This window comes from Trachurus trachurus (genome assembly GCF_905171665.1).
Source record: "Trachurus trachurus genome assembly, chromosome: 22".
Lineage (NCBI taxonomy): Eukaryota > Metazoa > Chordata > Actinopteri > Carangiformes > Carangidae > Trachurus > Trachurus trachurus.
The window spans coordinates 8,052,090-8,067,136 of NC_139907.1; the positions used below are offsets into that span (position 1 = coordinate 8,052,090).

Here is a 15,047-nt window from a genome sequence, read left to right on the forward strand (position 1 = left end):
CAGTTCATCAGAGTTTGTGTTTGTGTGTCTGTCATTTGTCCATCTGTAGTATTGAGTACTGGTTCCGCTGCATGGACGTAGACGGCGACGGCGTCCTGTCCATGTTTGAGCTGGAGTTTTTCTACGAGGAACAGTGTGAGAGGATGGAGCGGATGGGGATCGAACCTCTGCCCTTCCAGGATTTGCTCTGCCAGATGCTCGACCTGGTGAAACCTGAGAGTACAGGTAGGTGCTCCATATTTTTTAGTTTTTTTTCCCACTACCTACTTGCCAAAAATGAGTACCCGGAAATGTTGAGTACCCCAAAGTTTTATGTTAGAAATATATAGTATGGGTCCCCAGTATTCAGAAACTGCCGGATGCTAACTTATATATATTGGGCAATTAGCACAATTGACATAATTAGCATAAATTAGCATAGTTGCCTATATGGGCAATATTTCAGCAAAATTGACTTGGCTGATCTGGGCAATATTGGAGTGGTTTTAGGGGTTATTGATGATGCTGAATCCATTTCTGACATTTTCAAAATTCAAAATGGCTGTCTAAACCGGAAGGGACCAGATTGAAATCCATCAAAATCGGCCCACTGGCGGTTTAAATCTGGTCACTACCGGTTTAGACAGCCATTTTGGAATTTGAAAATGTCAGAAATGGATTCAGCATCATCAATAACCCCTAAAACCACTCCAATATTGCCCAGATCAGCCAAGTCAATTTTGTTGAAATATTGCCCATATAGGAAATTATGCTAATTTATGCTTATTATGTCAATTGTGCTAATTGCCCAATATATATAAGTTAGCATCCGGCAGTTTCTGAATACTGGGGACCCATACTATCTATTTCTAACATAAAACTTTGGGGTACTCAACATTTCCGGGTTCACAATGGGGCCCTATGGGCTGGCAAGTAGACTATATTCCTTTCAGAACTTTACACGTACCTATGTTTGTCTATACGTCCTCTCCAGGTAAGATAACCCTGGGTGATCTGAAGCGCTGCCGGATGGCTCACATATTCTTTGACACCTTCTTCAACCTGGAGAAATACCTGGACCATGAACAGAGAGACCCATTTGCTGTGCAAAAGGTGTGTAATATTTCTATCCTTGCAAAATCGGACAAATTGTTGCAAAGGAAAAGTTTAAAATATGAGTCAGTTCCAAGTAAAAAAAAAATTGAATTTGGAAATTGCCCCACAGTTTATGAAAAGTGAGTTGAAATATTGGTGACGGTGGGTTAGAGCTGGTGCCACTCTTCCCCATTATGATTATGGATGCTCTTGAATAAATACAGTGTGGGTGTTGAAATCTGGAAAATGATTTGGTTTTGATGATGATGAAATGATGACTATTTACCCAACACAAAAATTCCCTCATTAGCATTAGAACAATAGAGGACTGGTTTTTGGTACCCAGAAGTATGAGAGCCTCCTCCCTGTTTCCAGATGTTTGACATTTAATAAATCTGTTCTTTATTCAATGTGTTTTGTAAAGAAATAGTCTTGTTTTAAGTGTGTTTTTGTCAGTGCCTCATGTTTGTGCTGTGCATGTGATACCGCAGGACATTGATAGTGAAGGTCCGGAGCCGTCCGACTGGGATAAATATGCCTCAGAGGAGTATGAGATACTGGTGGCGGAAGAAACTGCAAATGAACAACTACATGAAGGGTAAGAAACACATAAACTCATGCATATATGTTTCCCCTTGTACAGAAAAATATAACCTATCTTGAGAGTTTGATTGGTGAGAAAACACATTTTATGCAGCGCCGATCATAGTTGCGCTTTGTGCGTTTTTGTCCCCAGGTCGTTTGACGATGACTATGAATCCGAGGAGCTTCAGGTCCCCGGAGAGATTGGGAATAAAATGGAAAAACTGGTCATATCAGACCTGTCGGCATAAAACTCCGTCCCTTGGAATTCCTGGGCCTTTCATCCTGGAAAACAGATGGGAACCAAGTGATAAAGGGTTATTTATCAAAAAAAAAAAAAAACATGGATGTAAAGACAGATGGGAGAAAATGACTCTGGCATCTGTCTTACGATGACTCTGGAGTCTCCTCAGAACGGACTCATTGGTTTTTGTGTGTGTGACCCTGAACCAGAACTGAGCTGTGTCTGGTGCAAATAAAAAAAAAGAAAAGAAAAAGAAAATGCATCTGTATTCATACAGAAAACCTTGTCACTGCCTCCAGCTCTTTACTCCATCAGAGAGAACAAAGCCAGCGATGGAGGGAGAAGTGCTCAATAAGCTCTAAAAGGAATCAAGAAAAAAAAAACTTCACTGTAAAGTAATGTATTTTTGCCATTGTGAATTCTCTACTGACAATCCTGCCACAAGACAATCACCTGCATTATCAGTTGCCGCTGACAGGGAGACTGTCGATCACACAAACAGACTCACAGATGAATAGATAATAACAATAGCAACAGGCATTGCCATTCAAAACACACAGGCACAACATTCACAGTATCACATCCAGATAGACACTGCCGTCAGAAACCTTGTCACTGTGTTTCTTGTAAAGTAAGTTCTTAATCTTCGTGTCCCTTCAGGGAGGAATCATGCAACAGTTTTTGTTTTTTTTTGGAGGGGGGGTGGTGGTCTTAACAGCACCTCTCTGTGGCCGGTCTGTGCTACAGCAGGCCTCCACTGTCACGCATGGTGCACTAATGGCCGGCCAACCTTTCCATGAGGGAGTTCAGCCCACTGCACAGCCTGAGCTGCTCTATTCTTAGAGCGGCATTATCAGCGCTCCACCTCTGGACTCCCTTTGCAATCATTTCTTAAAACCCTGGAAAAAAAAAAAAGTTTCTGTCTACAAGGACTGTAATGCTCCACAGTAAGGGCTGTGCACAGAAAAAGTGATGCATGTTTGACAAACATATCAAACTCTCTGGTAGAGTTGCCCACACATTTCCACCCGTCACATTTGTAATAGTGAGTTGTTCCAGTCGGTCTAACGTGTTTATCCACCACATCCCACTGTACGTTTCTCACATCCTCGCTGAATGTGCATAGGACCTGGTAATAATCACTTTGATTTGTTCTCGTCATTGATGCCAAAAGCTGTCAGTTTATTCTGCTTAGAAATCATTGTTATACATCATTTTGTTTCTGCAGCTCTAATAACCCATTCTTCCTGTAACACACATTTGCCTCTTAAAGGATCAGTGCACCCAAATTATATATATATCTATGAAAAAAATACTTACACTTTTTGTTATACTCCACATGTTTTATTATATGAGTCCTTTTGAGTATAGCCTCCATCCTGTTTCAATGGTAGCTCATTAAATTTCATTTGCACCTACTATAGTGTAGAAAATTAAGATTTGTGAAGACTGTCTGCTCCAGAAATGTCTTTTTCCCCCCATGCTTTTAGTATCACAGATGAAATTCCATCCACTCCTGAAATACACTGAGATGGAGGCAGGAATATCTTCAAACACCCCAACTATTACTGACACAGATCAATAACACTAAGTGAGGTTTTTGTCTGTCAATTTGTGTGAACTGATCCTTTAACTCCATTATTTACTGTGCTGCACTCATAGGGACAGGTGCATGTGCCGTGTGTACACTGCCCTTACTGCAATAGCTAGGAGAGTGTGTTTGCTTGTACATCACTGATTGAGGAGTGTGTTTTTAGGAGCGTGTGATATGTAGCTCTCAGTTTCGGGCTGTTTATATGTCGTAGTTGTTGCCATGGGAATGCTGTTCCTGGGGTCTGTTTGTACGTGTGTGTTATGCACACAGACACACTTGCACACACACACACACACACACACCACACTATAGTTGCTATTGAAAGGGAGAGAGAGCCAGTGGATACTCTGAGGCCTTAAGGACCTTGAGTTTCCCTTTTTTGCTCTACAGCCATTGTAAATGTGCCTGACTGTAAACTATATTATAATTATAATAACAGTAATAATAAGCCATTATAGATATAACGGCTGTGATTTTTTGATGTATTTGGTTTGTATTTTTTGCTGTGCCACTGTGTGGCTCGGGACAGGGGGGTAAATTATGTTAGATGTGTGTATGTTTGTGTGTTTCAATGCACAGTCAACTTGTGTGGAGGAGGAGGAGGAGGAGGAGGAGGAGGAGGAGGACTGATCTGAAGCTCCAACCACCTGACAATCACAAAATTATGAGACGCACGTCTCATGGAAAATGGAAACCTCTGAGACTGATGTTTCACTGCTGTGGTCACACACACGCACATACACACACACATAGACACAGACACACACACACTCACCCAGACAGTATTTAAAAAGAACTGTAAAAAGCGATGGGACGTCCCCGGTTGTTAACTTTCTGGCTCTATGCAAAGTGTCCTGGTGCTCACACATGCAGTATCAGGCAAGGAGAGAAGCCATGTGGGACTTCTACTTTGAAATTATATCTCTACTGCGAGAGGTAGAGCAAAGAATTTTATTTTGGTGTAATTCCTCTGTGCAGAGGAAACGAGTAGGCTGAGATGAGATGCAAAACCTGATGATTATTGTGTTGGCATGGTTTTATTTCTGTCTGTCAATCACTCTTTCTTTCTTTCTTTCTTTCTTTCTTTCTTTCTTTCTTTCTTTCTTTCTTTCTTTCTTTCTTTCTTTCTTACGCTCTACCTTTCTTTCTTCCTTTTCTTTTCTTCTTTATTTTCTTTCTTTCTTATTCTTCTGTCTTCCATCTGTTACCTGTTATTTGTTGCTTTTGTCTGAAGTTTAAATAAAGATGTTTCAAGATTATTAATCCTCCTTGAAGTTTCTTTATGGTAACCTGCAGTAACCCCCCCCCCCCTGCAAAAACACACACACCTCTCTCACACACACATGTGCGTCATCATTCCCTCCTTGTGTACACACACTGTTTACTGTAAGTGTGTGTTTGTCTGCACCAGTGCTTGGTAGAGTGTACTTTATTGTCTTTGAACCGTTGAGTGTCCTGTCTGGAGCTCTGACCTTTTTACCTGCTTCTGTGACACTTCTGCTTTTTTTTCACGTATTGGAAATATTTTTTTCTTTCCAGCCTGAAGCAAAATTTCAGATTCAAATCAGATTTTTTTTTTTCTAAACTGCTGAAGTTCGGGGAGTTTGTTTTCTCTTGAAGTGCAGGAAATGAGTTGATGCTAGTTTAGTTGATTGAGGGTTTTCGGATCGGCATGGCTGGCTCTGTGACCAGCAAACATGACGTAAGCAGCTCTGCACTGAATCACTGTGACTGGCGTCACTGTTGTCATGACAAACACGGGCCATAACAGGAAGTGTCTGGTGTGAGAGTGGCACACGGTTGATTGTTCTTTTGGCAGAAAACACGCTGAGGACATTCCCAAGCCAACCACAACCTACGATCTCAAGATGACTGAGAATCGCTCAGTCAAAGAGTGTCACCTTGTAAATTTTTCATGTTACGTTGTTCAATTCTGTAACTTTCCAGACTGTCTTCATCACAGCTGGGGAACCGCACTGACAATGGTTGCAAAAGCAGTCAGCTGAAGTGCTGCTAATTCTCCCATGTTGCTTTCAACCAGTAACCTTACTGGGCAGGCAGTGGTCTGTGGCCACCCAGAGCTGAGTGCTACCATATGGCATAACTAACCTTTACACTAATGGTTTTCATCCTCTCCCTTTTTCTTCCTCGCTGGCAATGGTGACCCCAGACGACTTGAAATACAGTTCAGTGTTAAAATCATTATTTGATAAAAAAACCCTTTACTAAAGGCTTTTCAATCACAGATAGATAGATAGATAGATCTTTTCACCATTGCGTACAAACGGCCTCGAGAAGTGCAGACAAGTCAGGGAAAAGGACCATAGGAGTGTGTCCTTAACCATATTACATCCATTTACGTACATTCCCACATTTCATACACCACGAATACATAGAAACATAAAACATAAATCCCCACACCCTGCCGTGCCTAGTTTCCCACATTTACATGTACATTCCCCATGATTATGTTCTTTTCATTGTCTTATTTAGTTCTGTTATGGCAGATGGGATGAAGCTTTTGTTGAATTTTAGTTCAGACCTTCATGTTTCTGCATTCAGGTTTCTTAAGGTTGTTACTGATGCATTTCAGGTAACATAGATTGTTTTGGGATGAGGTCATCACTTGTTTTGGTTACCACACTTCTACCCAAGATTCACTCATCCTCCTCCTACGCAACATCAATCGGATTATGCAACAGTTAAGAGAAACATGCTGATCATCTTTTCTTAGAGATGCAGCCAGTTGGTGGCAAACCAAAAGGTGAATGTTGGCAGGAGTTTTCTGTTGGGTGTTGTTGGGGCTTTTTTTTTGTTCTGAAAGAAATGATTGTCCCTGAATGGTGTAATAGTTGGCATGCTATACCTTGTTGTGATTTGTACTTGGAGCAATTTGCCTCCCATCGAAGGTCAGAGTTGACTGGTCATTGTTTGAAATGGCACTCCGCTTGTTTTCCACAAATGTCAGGGACAAAGCGATTAGCCGACCAGATCCCTGTCCCACTGCCTTGAGTCACCGACATTCCACTGCCCCCCTGAACCCACCAACCCACCCACCCACCCCGCCAGCGTCATGATGTCACACGATGTGATGTCATGACTGGAAGGTGTTCTGTAAGTAGGAACACATGATATGATCGGAGCAAACACGGAGCGTTTCAGATACAAGGCTGACTGACTGGAAACCCCCTTGAAAAAATAGTGCGGGAAACAACTGGAACCAATTGGTCTTATCAAAGAGAGAGAGAGAGAAAAGCGGCGACAGAGGGATGTGCTTCATGGGCACTGGAGGCTCTTGAATTAGGTGGAGTGTCTTATTTGTTCCAGACATACCAGTGATAGCAGAAACACGAGCTTCGGATAAAGCTGCGTGGAAAAAAAAAAGTCCTGAAAAGCAAAAAAGGGGGAAGCAACTGGAAGCAATTCATCTTATCAAAGCCAGTCAGAGAGAAGTGCTCGAGCACTGAGGGATTTAGAATCAGGTGTCCTGCTTGTTCCAGACATACCACAGATACCAGAAACACGCCAAATAAAATACCTAATACTTCTGTGCAGACTGTTTAGCCAGTGCCTGAGGTGTGGCTGTGGAGATGCCAGTGTTGGTCAGTCAGCTGGTCGCTCAGTTCACTACGTTGGTCCAGACCAGAAATAACTTTTGGATGGATTGCCATGAAATTTTGTGCAGACATGCCATGGTACTCAGAGGATGAATCCGCCTGACTTTGGTAATCCCCTGACTTTGTTTCTGCTGCTACCATAAGGTTCATATTTTTGCGTTTAAAGTGAAACATCTTTGCAACTATTATCTCGATTGTCATGGAATTTAATACAGATATCAAAGCTTCGAAGATCATGAATCTCATGACACTGGCACGCTAAAGACATTTTTAGTTTTGCTTTTAGTTGAATTACTCTTATTTATTACTTACTTATTTATTGTTTTACTTATATTATTATGATTATCTGTTTCTTCTTTTTATTATGTAAACCACTATGTGTTGCATTTTTAATTGTATGGAAAATGCCATAGAAATAAAGTTTGATTGATTGATTGGTGACCTTTGCTGCAGCACTACGACACCTACATAAAGGATTTTAGTGGTTAGCACTCTCATAAGTAGGTTCTTGCTCTGATTCCCGGCCCGGGGCCTTTCTGGGTGGAGTTTGCATGTTCTCCCCGTGTCTGTGTGGGTTCTCTGGCTTCCCCTACAGTCCAAACACATGCAAACTATGTTTTAACTTGCTTGAAGGTGTGGATGTGGACGTGTGTGCATTGTTAGTCCCTGTACGTCGGCCTTGTGATCGACTGGTGACCTGTCCAAGGCGTCCATGTCAGCTGGAATTGCCTCTGTCCCCCTGCGACCCTGCAAAGATAAACGGTTTATACAATGGATGGATCTATGCAACATGGTAAAACAGACATTTGTTGTTCCCATTGGTGATCGTCTGGCTTTATCTCCATGCTGGTTGAAATTCCTTCAAATAGCAGAAAGTTTCCATCATCAATGTGAGAAAGTTAGCATCAACATTAGCATTTAGTTGTCAGCGACACTGTGCGTATGCAGCCTCACAAAGCTGCTAGCATGGCTGTAGCCGGATGTATATTGTTTCGGTGACTACAGCATCTTTTCAGATTATTTTAACAAAACATGTTGAAGTGAAAACTGGTGCATTCGGCACATTTTTCCCATTCTTCCCAGTCTAAGGTCAGCATGTTCTCCATCGCTGTGTGTTTTTGTTTTTCTTCACACTGGCACTGGAGGGCGCCAAAGTCAGACAATTTCAAACTGACCACATGTAGCTTTAATCAATATTACACAATTGCATCATATTATAACTTTAATTTATATTGCACAACACAACAATTTTGCTGCTGAAGACATAAAAAAGTCGAAAAGGAAAGAGGAGTTCCACCCAAACCTAATGTTTTGTTATATTTCATCTTTATTTGTTTTTGTTGCAGTTTGTTACAAAGCTACACAAATACACAGAGAAACTTATTTCAAAATGGAAGCGAGTGCGTGCAATGTAATGTACCTAAATGTAAAGGAAATTACTATGATGTAACTGTGTTTTTACTGCAATAATAAGACTTTAGTGATAGAATCACAGCAGATTATCATCCCAGATCACGTCCATGTTATTTTTCCGGCCATCTCCAGACACATATACAAAATATAGGGGCCCACCCCTATCTGTTCCAATGAGACATACACATATATATGCATACATACATACACATCACAGAAAATAGGTGAAGTGTTTGATGGTCCAACCAGCTGCCTTGCAGAAACCTGAGGAGAAAAAAAAGAGGAAAAAAGGGGTGGGGAGGGGGTAGAGAGAGGTTGAGGAATGGACAAAGATAGGGAGAGAGAGAGAGAGAGGCAGAAAAGAGAGGCATGTCTGCTCTTGTTGGTGTGCACAGAGCTTTGGGTTGACTTGACTCCTTTGAACTCGCGATGAGCCAAATTCCATCCCCACATCTATGGGAGGAAATGCATCGCATGCACAAGTACGCACACACAACACAACACAACACATGCACGCACGCACCATCATGTTCCATCAGCCACCTCTCCACCGCCAGACGCCCGTTATCATCCGTCACCTGGAGCCTCAGAGCAGCGTCTCATTCCACTTTCTAGTGAACATATGCACGCACACGCCCTTTGTAGACACAACATACACACACATAACTGTATGCATAAACACACACACACACAGATACACACACAGGCATGTAAGAGTGGAGCGGGGGCATAATTAACATCTAGAAAACCACACTTTTCCCGCTTTCTCCTCTCTTGCTATAAGAATATAGAGTACATACTATCATATGGCTGGATGTATTCCACTTACTTCAAAGGCATCTGGTGAACTGAGTGTGCATGATTACAGGGAGGGCTCGCTTTAAAGAACCTCAGAGAGAAAGAGAGAGAGGGAGAAAAAGAGAGACACAGAGACATAAGAGGGAGAGAGAGAAAGCAGCTGGGTTGGTGGTAAACATCTGGTGGTTGTGGAGGCCTGGCCCTGACACACAGGGGGAAATAGCTGCGTCGTTCTTCCAAGATCTGCTCCCTCCAGCCTTTCCTCATCCACTCTCGTCCACAGATCTAATCTACTGCGACTGGCCGTCGATAAAGGTCTAACATGTCACTCACGCTTTAGCTTTGTTAACACGTTTATCCAACTCTATAGGGTTATTTAAAATTCACACTCCGACGGTACACGACTCCCTGATGTACAACATCCTCCTGATATTCAGTTACATGTACAGCCATTTGTTGCACAATTCACTTTCCATTAGGTTAAAACATTTCTTAGCCCTTCCCTAAGCCATCTGCATCTCTTCATCTACACTGTCATAATTAAAACACATTGTGGAGATCAATAAGAGATAAATACATAAATATAGATGTTGATAAGTGTTGATAAAAGATTGGTTTTATAAATCAAAGTTTTAAGCCAATATAAACAAGGCTTCTTGATGTGTGACAAAAAGATACCGAACAGACCTTGAGACAGTTCTGTCGATAAACATTGTGTTGAGTTGAGCGCATTCACTGTAGCTGTTTACATCCACTTGAAGGCCCGTACACACAGCTGTATGCTATCGTGGCTATAAAATGAAAGAAAATGCAGCAACATCAACAACATTAGGTGTTCATAAACATTCCAGCAAACATGAACTCCCAGAACATGTTGCTCATTTATATATGAACATTCATGTAAAGCACTGAATATTTCCCCATCTGTTCTGATAACAATCATTACTGTAAAATTATTTTTTTTTGTCAAATGTGCATGATCAGTTTTTGGCAAAATAAAGGTTTCACAAGTTTGACAGTGATATTTCACAATTAATAAGGGCTGTGATTACTCCATGCTTTGACTAGGGATTTCACAATATCATATTGTATCCATTTGCAGCTATTCTTGCATATTGTTTTTAATAATGTGGTTAGAATGGTTCTTTTTTGTTGCTGCTGCACTTACAGCAGAAGAGTCTGTGGGACACAAAACAATGAGCACAGCCAGGAGTAACATACCACGAAGGTTAAACCATTGAACAGCTCTAAACTAAGCAGTTTGTGTGGAAACACTAAATACTAGTGAAGCTAACATCTTATTAGTGACAAATGCTGAGGTCGGCAGATCTCTGCATTGGGTCCAGACCAGTGACAAAGCCAGTCCTCACTTTGCATCTATCACACACACACACACACACACACACAATAGAGAAACCTGGCACAGATTTTGCTAAATAATACTGCAGTAATTGTCCCTTGAATGTCTCCAGTTGTAGCTACTAGGCCAGTGAAGGCAGTGTTGCAAATCAATAAGCAGGACTGCTTTATGGCACTATTGGATTTTTCTTTGGATCAATGTGAATGAATGGAGCACCTTGATTCGTTGAGGATTAAATTAACGGGATAAGCCAAAAAACAAACAAACAAAAAAAACGACATTAAAAAAGTCTCAACTGAATTTCCTTCTGTTATCAAAGATTGCTGCTATTGACCTGGTTCTGAACTAATGGAAATTATTGCTGACAGGTCAGTATCCGTGTAATTGTTTATGCAGTTGAACATAGTACTGTATTTTAAAAAGTAAAAGAAGATTTCAACAGATCTCTGTGGACAGATTCATTTTGCAATGCGTTATTTTGCAATAACTTCCCGCTGCTGTAGCCTATGTGTTTGTAGAGGAGAATGATAGATGATGTATACAGTGTGCACATGCTGCGTCATAATCCAGACTTGGAAGTAACCCAGTTTTCTCCTGTGGTATTATACACTGGATCTGCAGTTAGGGGGCTCCACAGTCTGTTATGTGTGTGTGTTTGTGTGTGTGTGCCCTCTGTCTACTGTACCTGATTTGAGTTTTTTGGTGAGAGAGCATGATTTTTCCTTCCTGCCATATCAGCTGCCCCTTGAGGATGATTAGTGTTTATTGAATTGGAGGGAATTGAATTTAATTCCTCACAGGCACACTGTCCTGGTCCGGGGCCATTCTTTTACTGGCTTAGAATTACACCAGTGGCTGTTTTCTTTAGCGCACTTGCAGGAATGTGTGTGTGTGTGTGTGTGTGTGTGTGTGTGTGTGTGTGTGTGTGTGTGTGTGTGCCAGCAGAGAGAAATCTAGAACTCAGGGGCAATGAGTGTATTTGGCCGAGTCTACTTGCTTGAAAATACAGCAAAGAAAGAGGTCGACTGCTGTCGGTCACACAAACACGTACATAACGAATGGAAGCCCTGTTGTTCATCAGACAACTTGTTCTTGTTCTGTTCGCACATGCAGCTTAAAGTTATGTCAATGTAAAAAAAAACGTATAAAAGCAACAGCTAAATAGACTAATGCTTTGTCATGTCTAGTGAAGGATACTTCACATTTTTCAGTCTGGGACCTTAAATTGGAGATATTCAGTTCTGGCACCGACCCCTCAGTGACTCTAATGAGGAGCTTACTTTGCAGTGAATGTTTGACTTTTATATATATGGGCACTCCTATTACTCAGCAGTCAAAATCTGTCATAAAAAAAAGTACATTTGCATGTTGGATATTTCTAAATGACAATACACACATTCTTCTGAGCTGTAATTTGACTGCCATACCCTAGAAATCATGTCTGGAAAGCATAGTTGGCCTTTTTAACCATTGGTGGGTGTGGTGGTAGGTGGGGGGTTTGTAATGCAGCTATTCAAATTATGCATTTGGCAGCGAGACACATGTCTGCATTAATGTCTCAACACGCCTAAATAATCTCGCCCAGGGATAAATCTACTCTGTATAGCCTATACATGTAGCTGTGCTATCATGCACCTGGAGGAGGGAAGAAGCTGAATGCACATACAGCTGCAAGCGACTATTATTAACAGTATAAAGAGCAAACATGAAGTCATGGTTCTTTCCAATAGACGACGTGTGCAACATGTTCAGCCCCTGATTTTCTATTTGATTTATTTCCCCTGATGAATAAGGCCATGCTGTTTCCCTTTTTTTATTTTAAGCACCAGTGTTTGACCTGCAACCCTTGGACCTATCAGCTGAGGGATGCCAGGTTTCAGTGCAGCCAATAGAGGGACTTTGGTCTGTTGTCTAAGTTGTTTTTGTGGTGCCTTGACACGCTATAAGCATTCATTCAGCATTTACTATCTAGGAGGCAACTTGTTTTTCTGTCATTTAGACATTTATTTTGATCATAATAATAAAGTTCATTTTCATAATATATATACAGTATACGCACATATATAATATTGACATTTTTGTGTGGTTTTCAGGGTGGATCTCTGCAGGGTTAGGGTTAATGTCACTGTGATAGATAAAATGAACCAACTTCAAGTGGATTCAGCTTTACTTTATTTGCACAAGAGTTCCTTTTATATAAATTCCTGATGTGTATTGCATAAATCTACAGTCTGCACTTGTTGTTTTGACCGATATCTGATTCCTGATTCCTTCCTCATGACCCAGACAATAAAACTTTAACACAAGTTATATAATAAACATTTGTTATGAGACGTGCTTCTGTAATCAATGTCAACAACTGTGTTGATTGCCTCTGTCACAAAGGTGAGGGCGCAGCTCCTCTCTCTCTCTCTCCCCCTCTCTCTGTTTTGGCTTTTTTTCGCTGCGCACAGTCCATTACGGTAAAAAGAAATGAGGGCGGGCTCTAAACCTCCATGTGCGTCGCTTTTTGATTGACATGGCGGATTCTCCCAGTACGCGTCGCGCCGCGCCAGCAGACAGGCAAGACCCGACCCTGGGAATAAAAAAACGCGCAGCCCCGTCTGTTTGAAGATTATTTTATTGCAGCGAGGTGAGTCCTTCTACACTTCTACTATCACGGCACCAGCCAGCCCGAGAAGAAACGGGAACGGGGGCCGAAGGAGTCGATGTTGGGAAAAAGTTTTTAGAAGTGCGTGTCTCTTGCCTTGTGTGTATGTATGTCTGTGTGTGCGAGCGAGCGAGTGTGTGTATGTGAGTTTGGAGAGCTGAGCGCTGACGCCGGCAGTCTGGGCCACTTGGCCAGCGCAAAGGAAAAAGGAAAACTGCTTCACCGCTGCGGAGGGGGGCGAAACGAAACTTTCTGGGCAAATTCTCCGCTTCATTTTGAAACAACAAGGAGAAAAGGGGGCAAAGCAGCGGGGACTTGTCGCCGTGTAGTCTTCCACACTGTGTCGGTGGCCGTGCGTTTTCTTTTTTCTTTTCTTTCTATCTTTTTTTTGTGTTTTTTTTGGAGCCTGCTCTTTGTGGTGCCGATTTCTCAGCTTTCGCGAAAAAGAATGTGTTTTTGTCTCCGAGGACTTCAGATGGAGTGAGTGCGCAACAGGAGAAAACCTTCTTCTTCTCCCTTTGCCTTATTTCTTGCAACCAATCGCGGCTTTTGTTGCGTCGCGATCTGCATTGTTGAAATAGTCGCTTGTGTTGTAGCTGCTCTAACAAAAAAAAAAAAAAAAGCAGGAAACGAGCACTTTTTTTATAGCTGGAAAATAAGTTGGAATGGAAGATGCTGAGGCAGTCAGATTTGACAAGAGAGGGAGAGGGAGAGAGCGCGAGAGAGAGACAGACAGAGGGGGGTTGCGAAATCATTGAATTGACACTGTGGAGGCTCAGAAGTGTTGAGAAGCGTTAAAAGGTCTGAGTGTTAGAGACACTTTTTCATCCAGGCTGTGTGCAGGGCTGCAGAATGCAGGAAAAAAGGGCTTTGGAGAAGGAGAAAAAAAATTCAACTCCAGCATATCCTAGCATTCCTTCCAGCCAGTGTCTCTCTCCCTCTCTCTCTCTCCTCTCTCTCTCTCCCCCTCTCTCTCCCTCTCAGAAACGACTACGTGTCTGTTTGCGCAGGGAAGACAGACAAATCTCTCTCTCCCTCTCTCTCCCCCCTTCTCTCCCTCTCTCTGTGATGCAGACGTGGAAATCAAACATTGGTCTCCAGCTTGAAACGATCGATTATCAGCCTTCCACGTAATGCCATTAAAAGAAACACTAAGACTATAAAGGGGATTTTTGTGAGTGTGTGTGTGTGTGTGTGTGTGTGTGTGTGGAGTGATCAGGCAGAGGTGATAGAGTGAGTGGCAGAGAGAGAGGATGGAAATGTTCAGATGCAAATGATGATGAAAGAAAGACAAAGTCAATGACAGTAGGACTGCTGATGGGTAATTGTCATGCTGTCATGATTGGTGATGGAGGTGGTAGTTATTATGATTTGGGAACACACACATACACATTCACATACACATTCACACTCTTCCTCCTCTTCTTCTCCTCTTCATGCTGTGGATGGCTCTGGATCCAGTGGGCACGTTGGAGAATATAGGCTAGGGGAAAAAATAACCTAACACACACACACTCTCTCTCTCTATGTCTCTCTCTCTCGCACACACACACACACACACACACACTGCTTTACTTTTTCAAGGGGAGAGAGAAGGAGAAATCCGATCCCAAATAGATGACGTCAGATGACATTCCTTTGGTGAAAGGCTGATGTGGCCATGCATTTTTTTTTTTTTTTTTACTGTGAAAAACTGATATCCGACTTTTTTTTTT

At 42.0% G+C, this 15,047-nt stretch overlaps 2 protein-coding genes across 6 annotated transcripts in view; both read left to right on the top strand.

Moving 5' to 3' along the window:
• ppp2r3a (protein phosphatase 2, regulatory subunit B'', alpha) overlaps positions 1–2,010 on the top strand; it is a 172,199-nt gene extending 170,189 nt beyond the window's left edge. For all 3 annotated transcript variants that reach the window (XM_083997979.1, XM_083997978.1, XM_083997980.1), the window contains 4 exons: positions 50–225; positions 974–1,092; positions 1,566–1,672; positions 1,811–2,010. In XM_083997979.1, coding sequence (XP_083854105.1) covers positions 50–225; positions 974–1,092; positions 1,566–1,672; positions 1,811–1,907 — 499 coding nt within the window. In that variant the 3' untranslated portion in view covers positions 1,908–2,010. The remainder of the gene's footprint in view (positions 1–49; positions 226–973; positions 1,093–1,565; positions 1,673–1,810) is intronic.
• Positions 2,011–13,201: 11,191 nt separating this feature from the next.
• fndc3ba (fibronectin type III domain containing 3Ba) overlaps positions 13,202–15,047 on the top strand; it is a 102,061-nt gene continuing 100,215 nt past the window's right edge. The window contains exon 1 of one of the 3 annotated variants that reach the window (XM_083998165.1): positions 13,202–13,314. The gene's annotated coding sequence lies outside the window, so the exon portion shown is untranslated. Of the gene's footprint in view, positions 13,414–13,691; positions 13,813–15,047 lie in introns of those variants that run through there. The other 2 variants (XM_083998166.1, XM_083998167.1) reach the window with 2 other exon arrangements.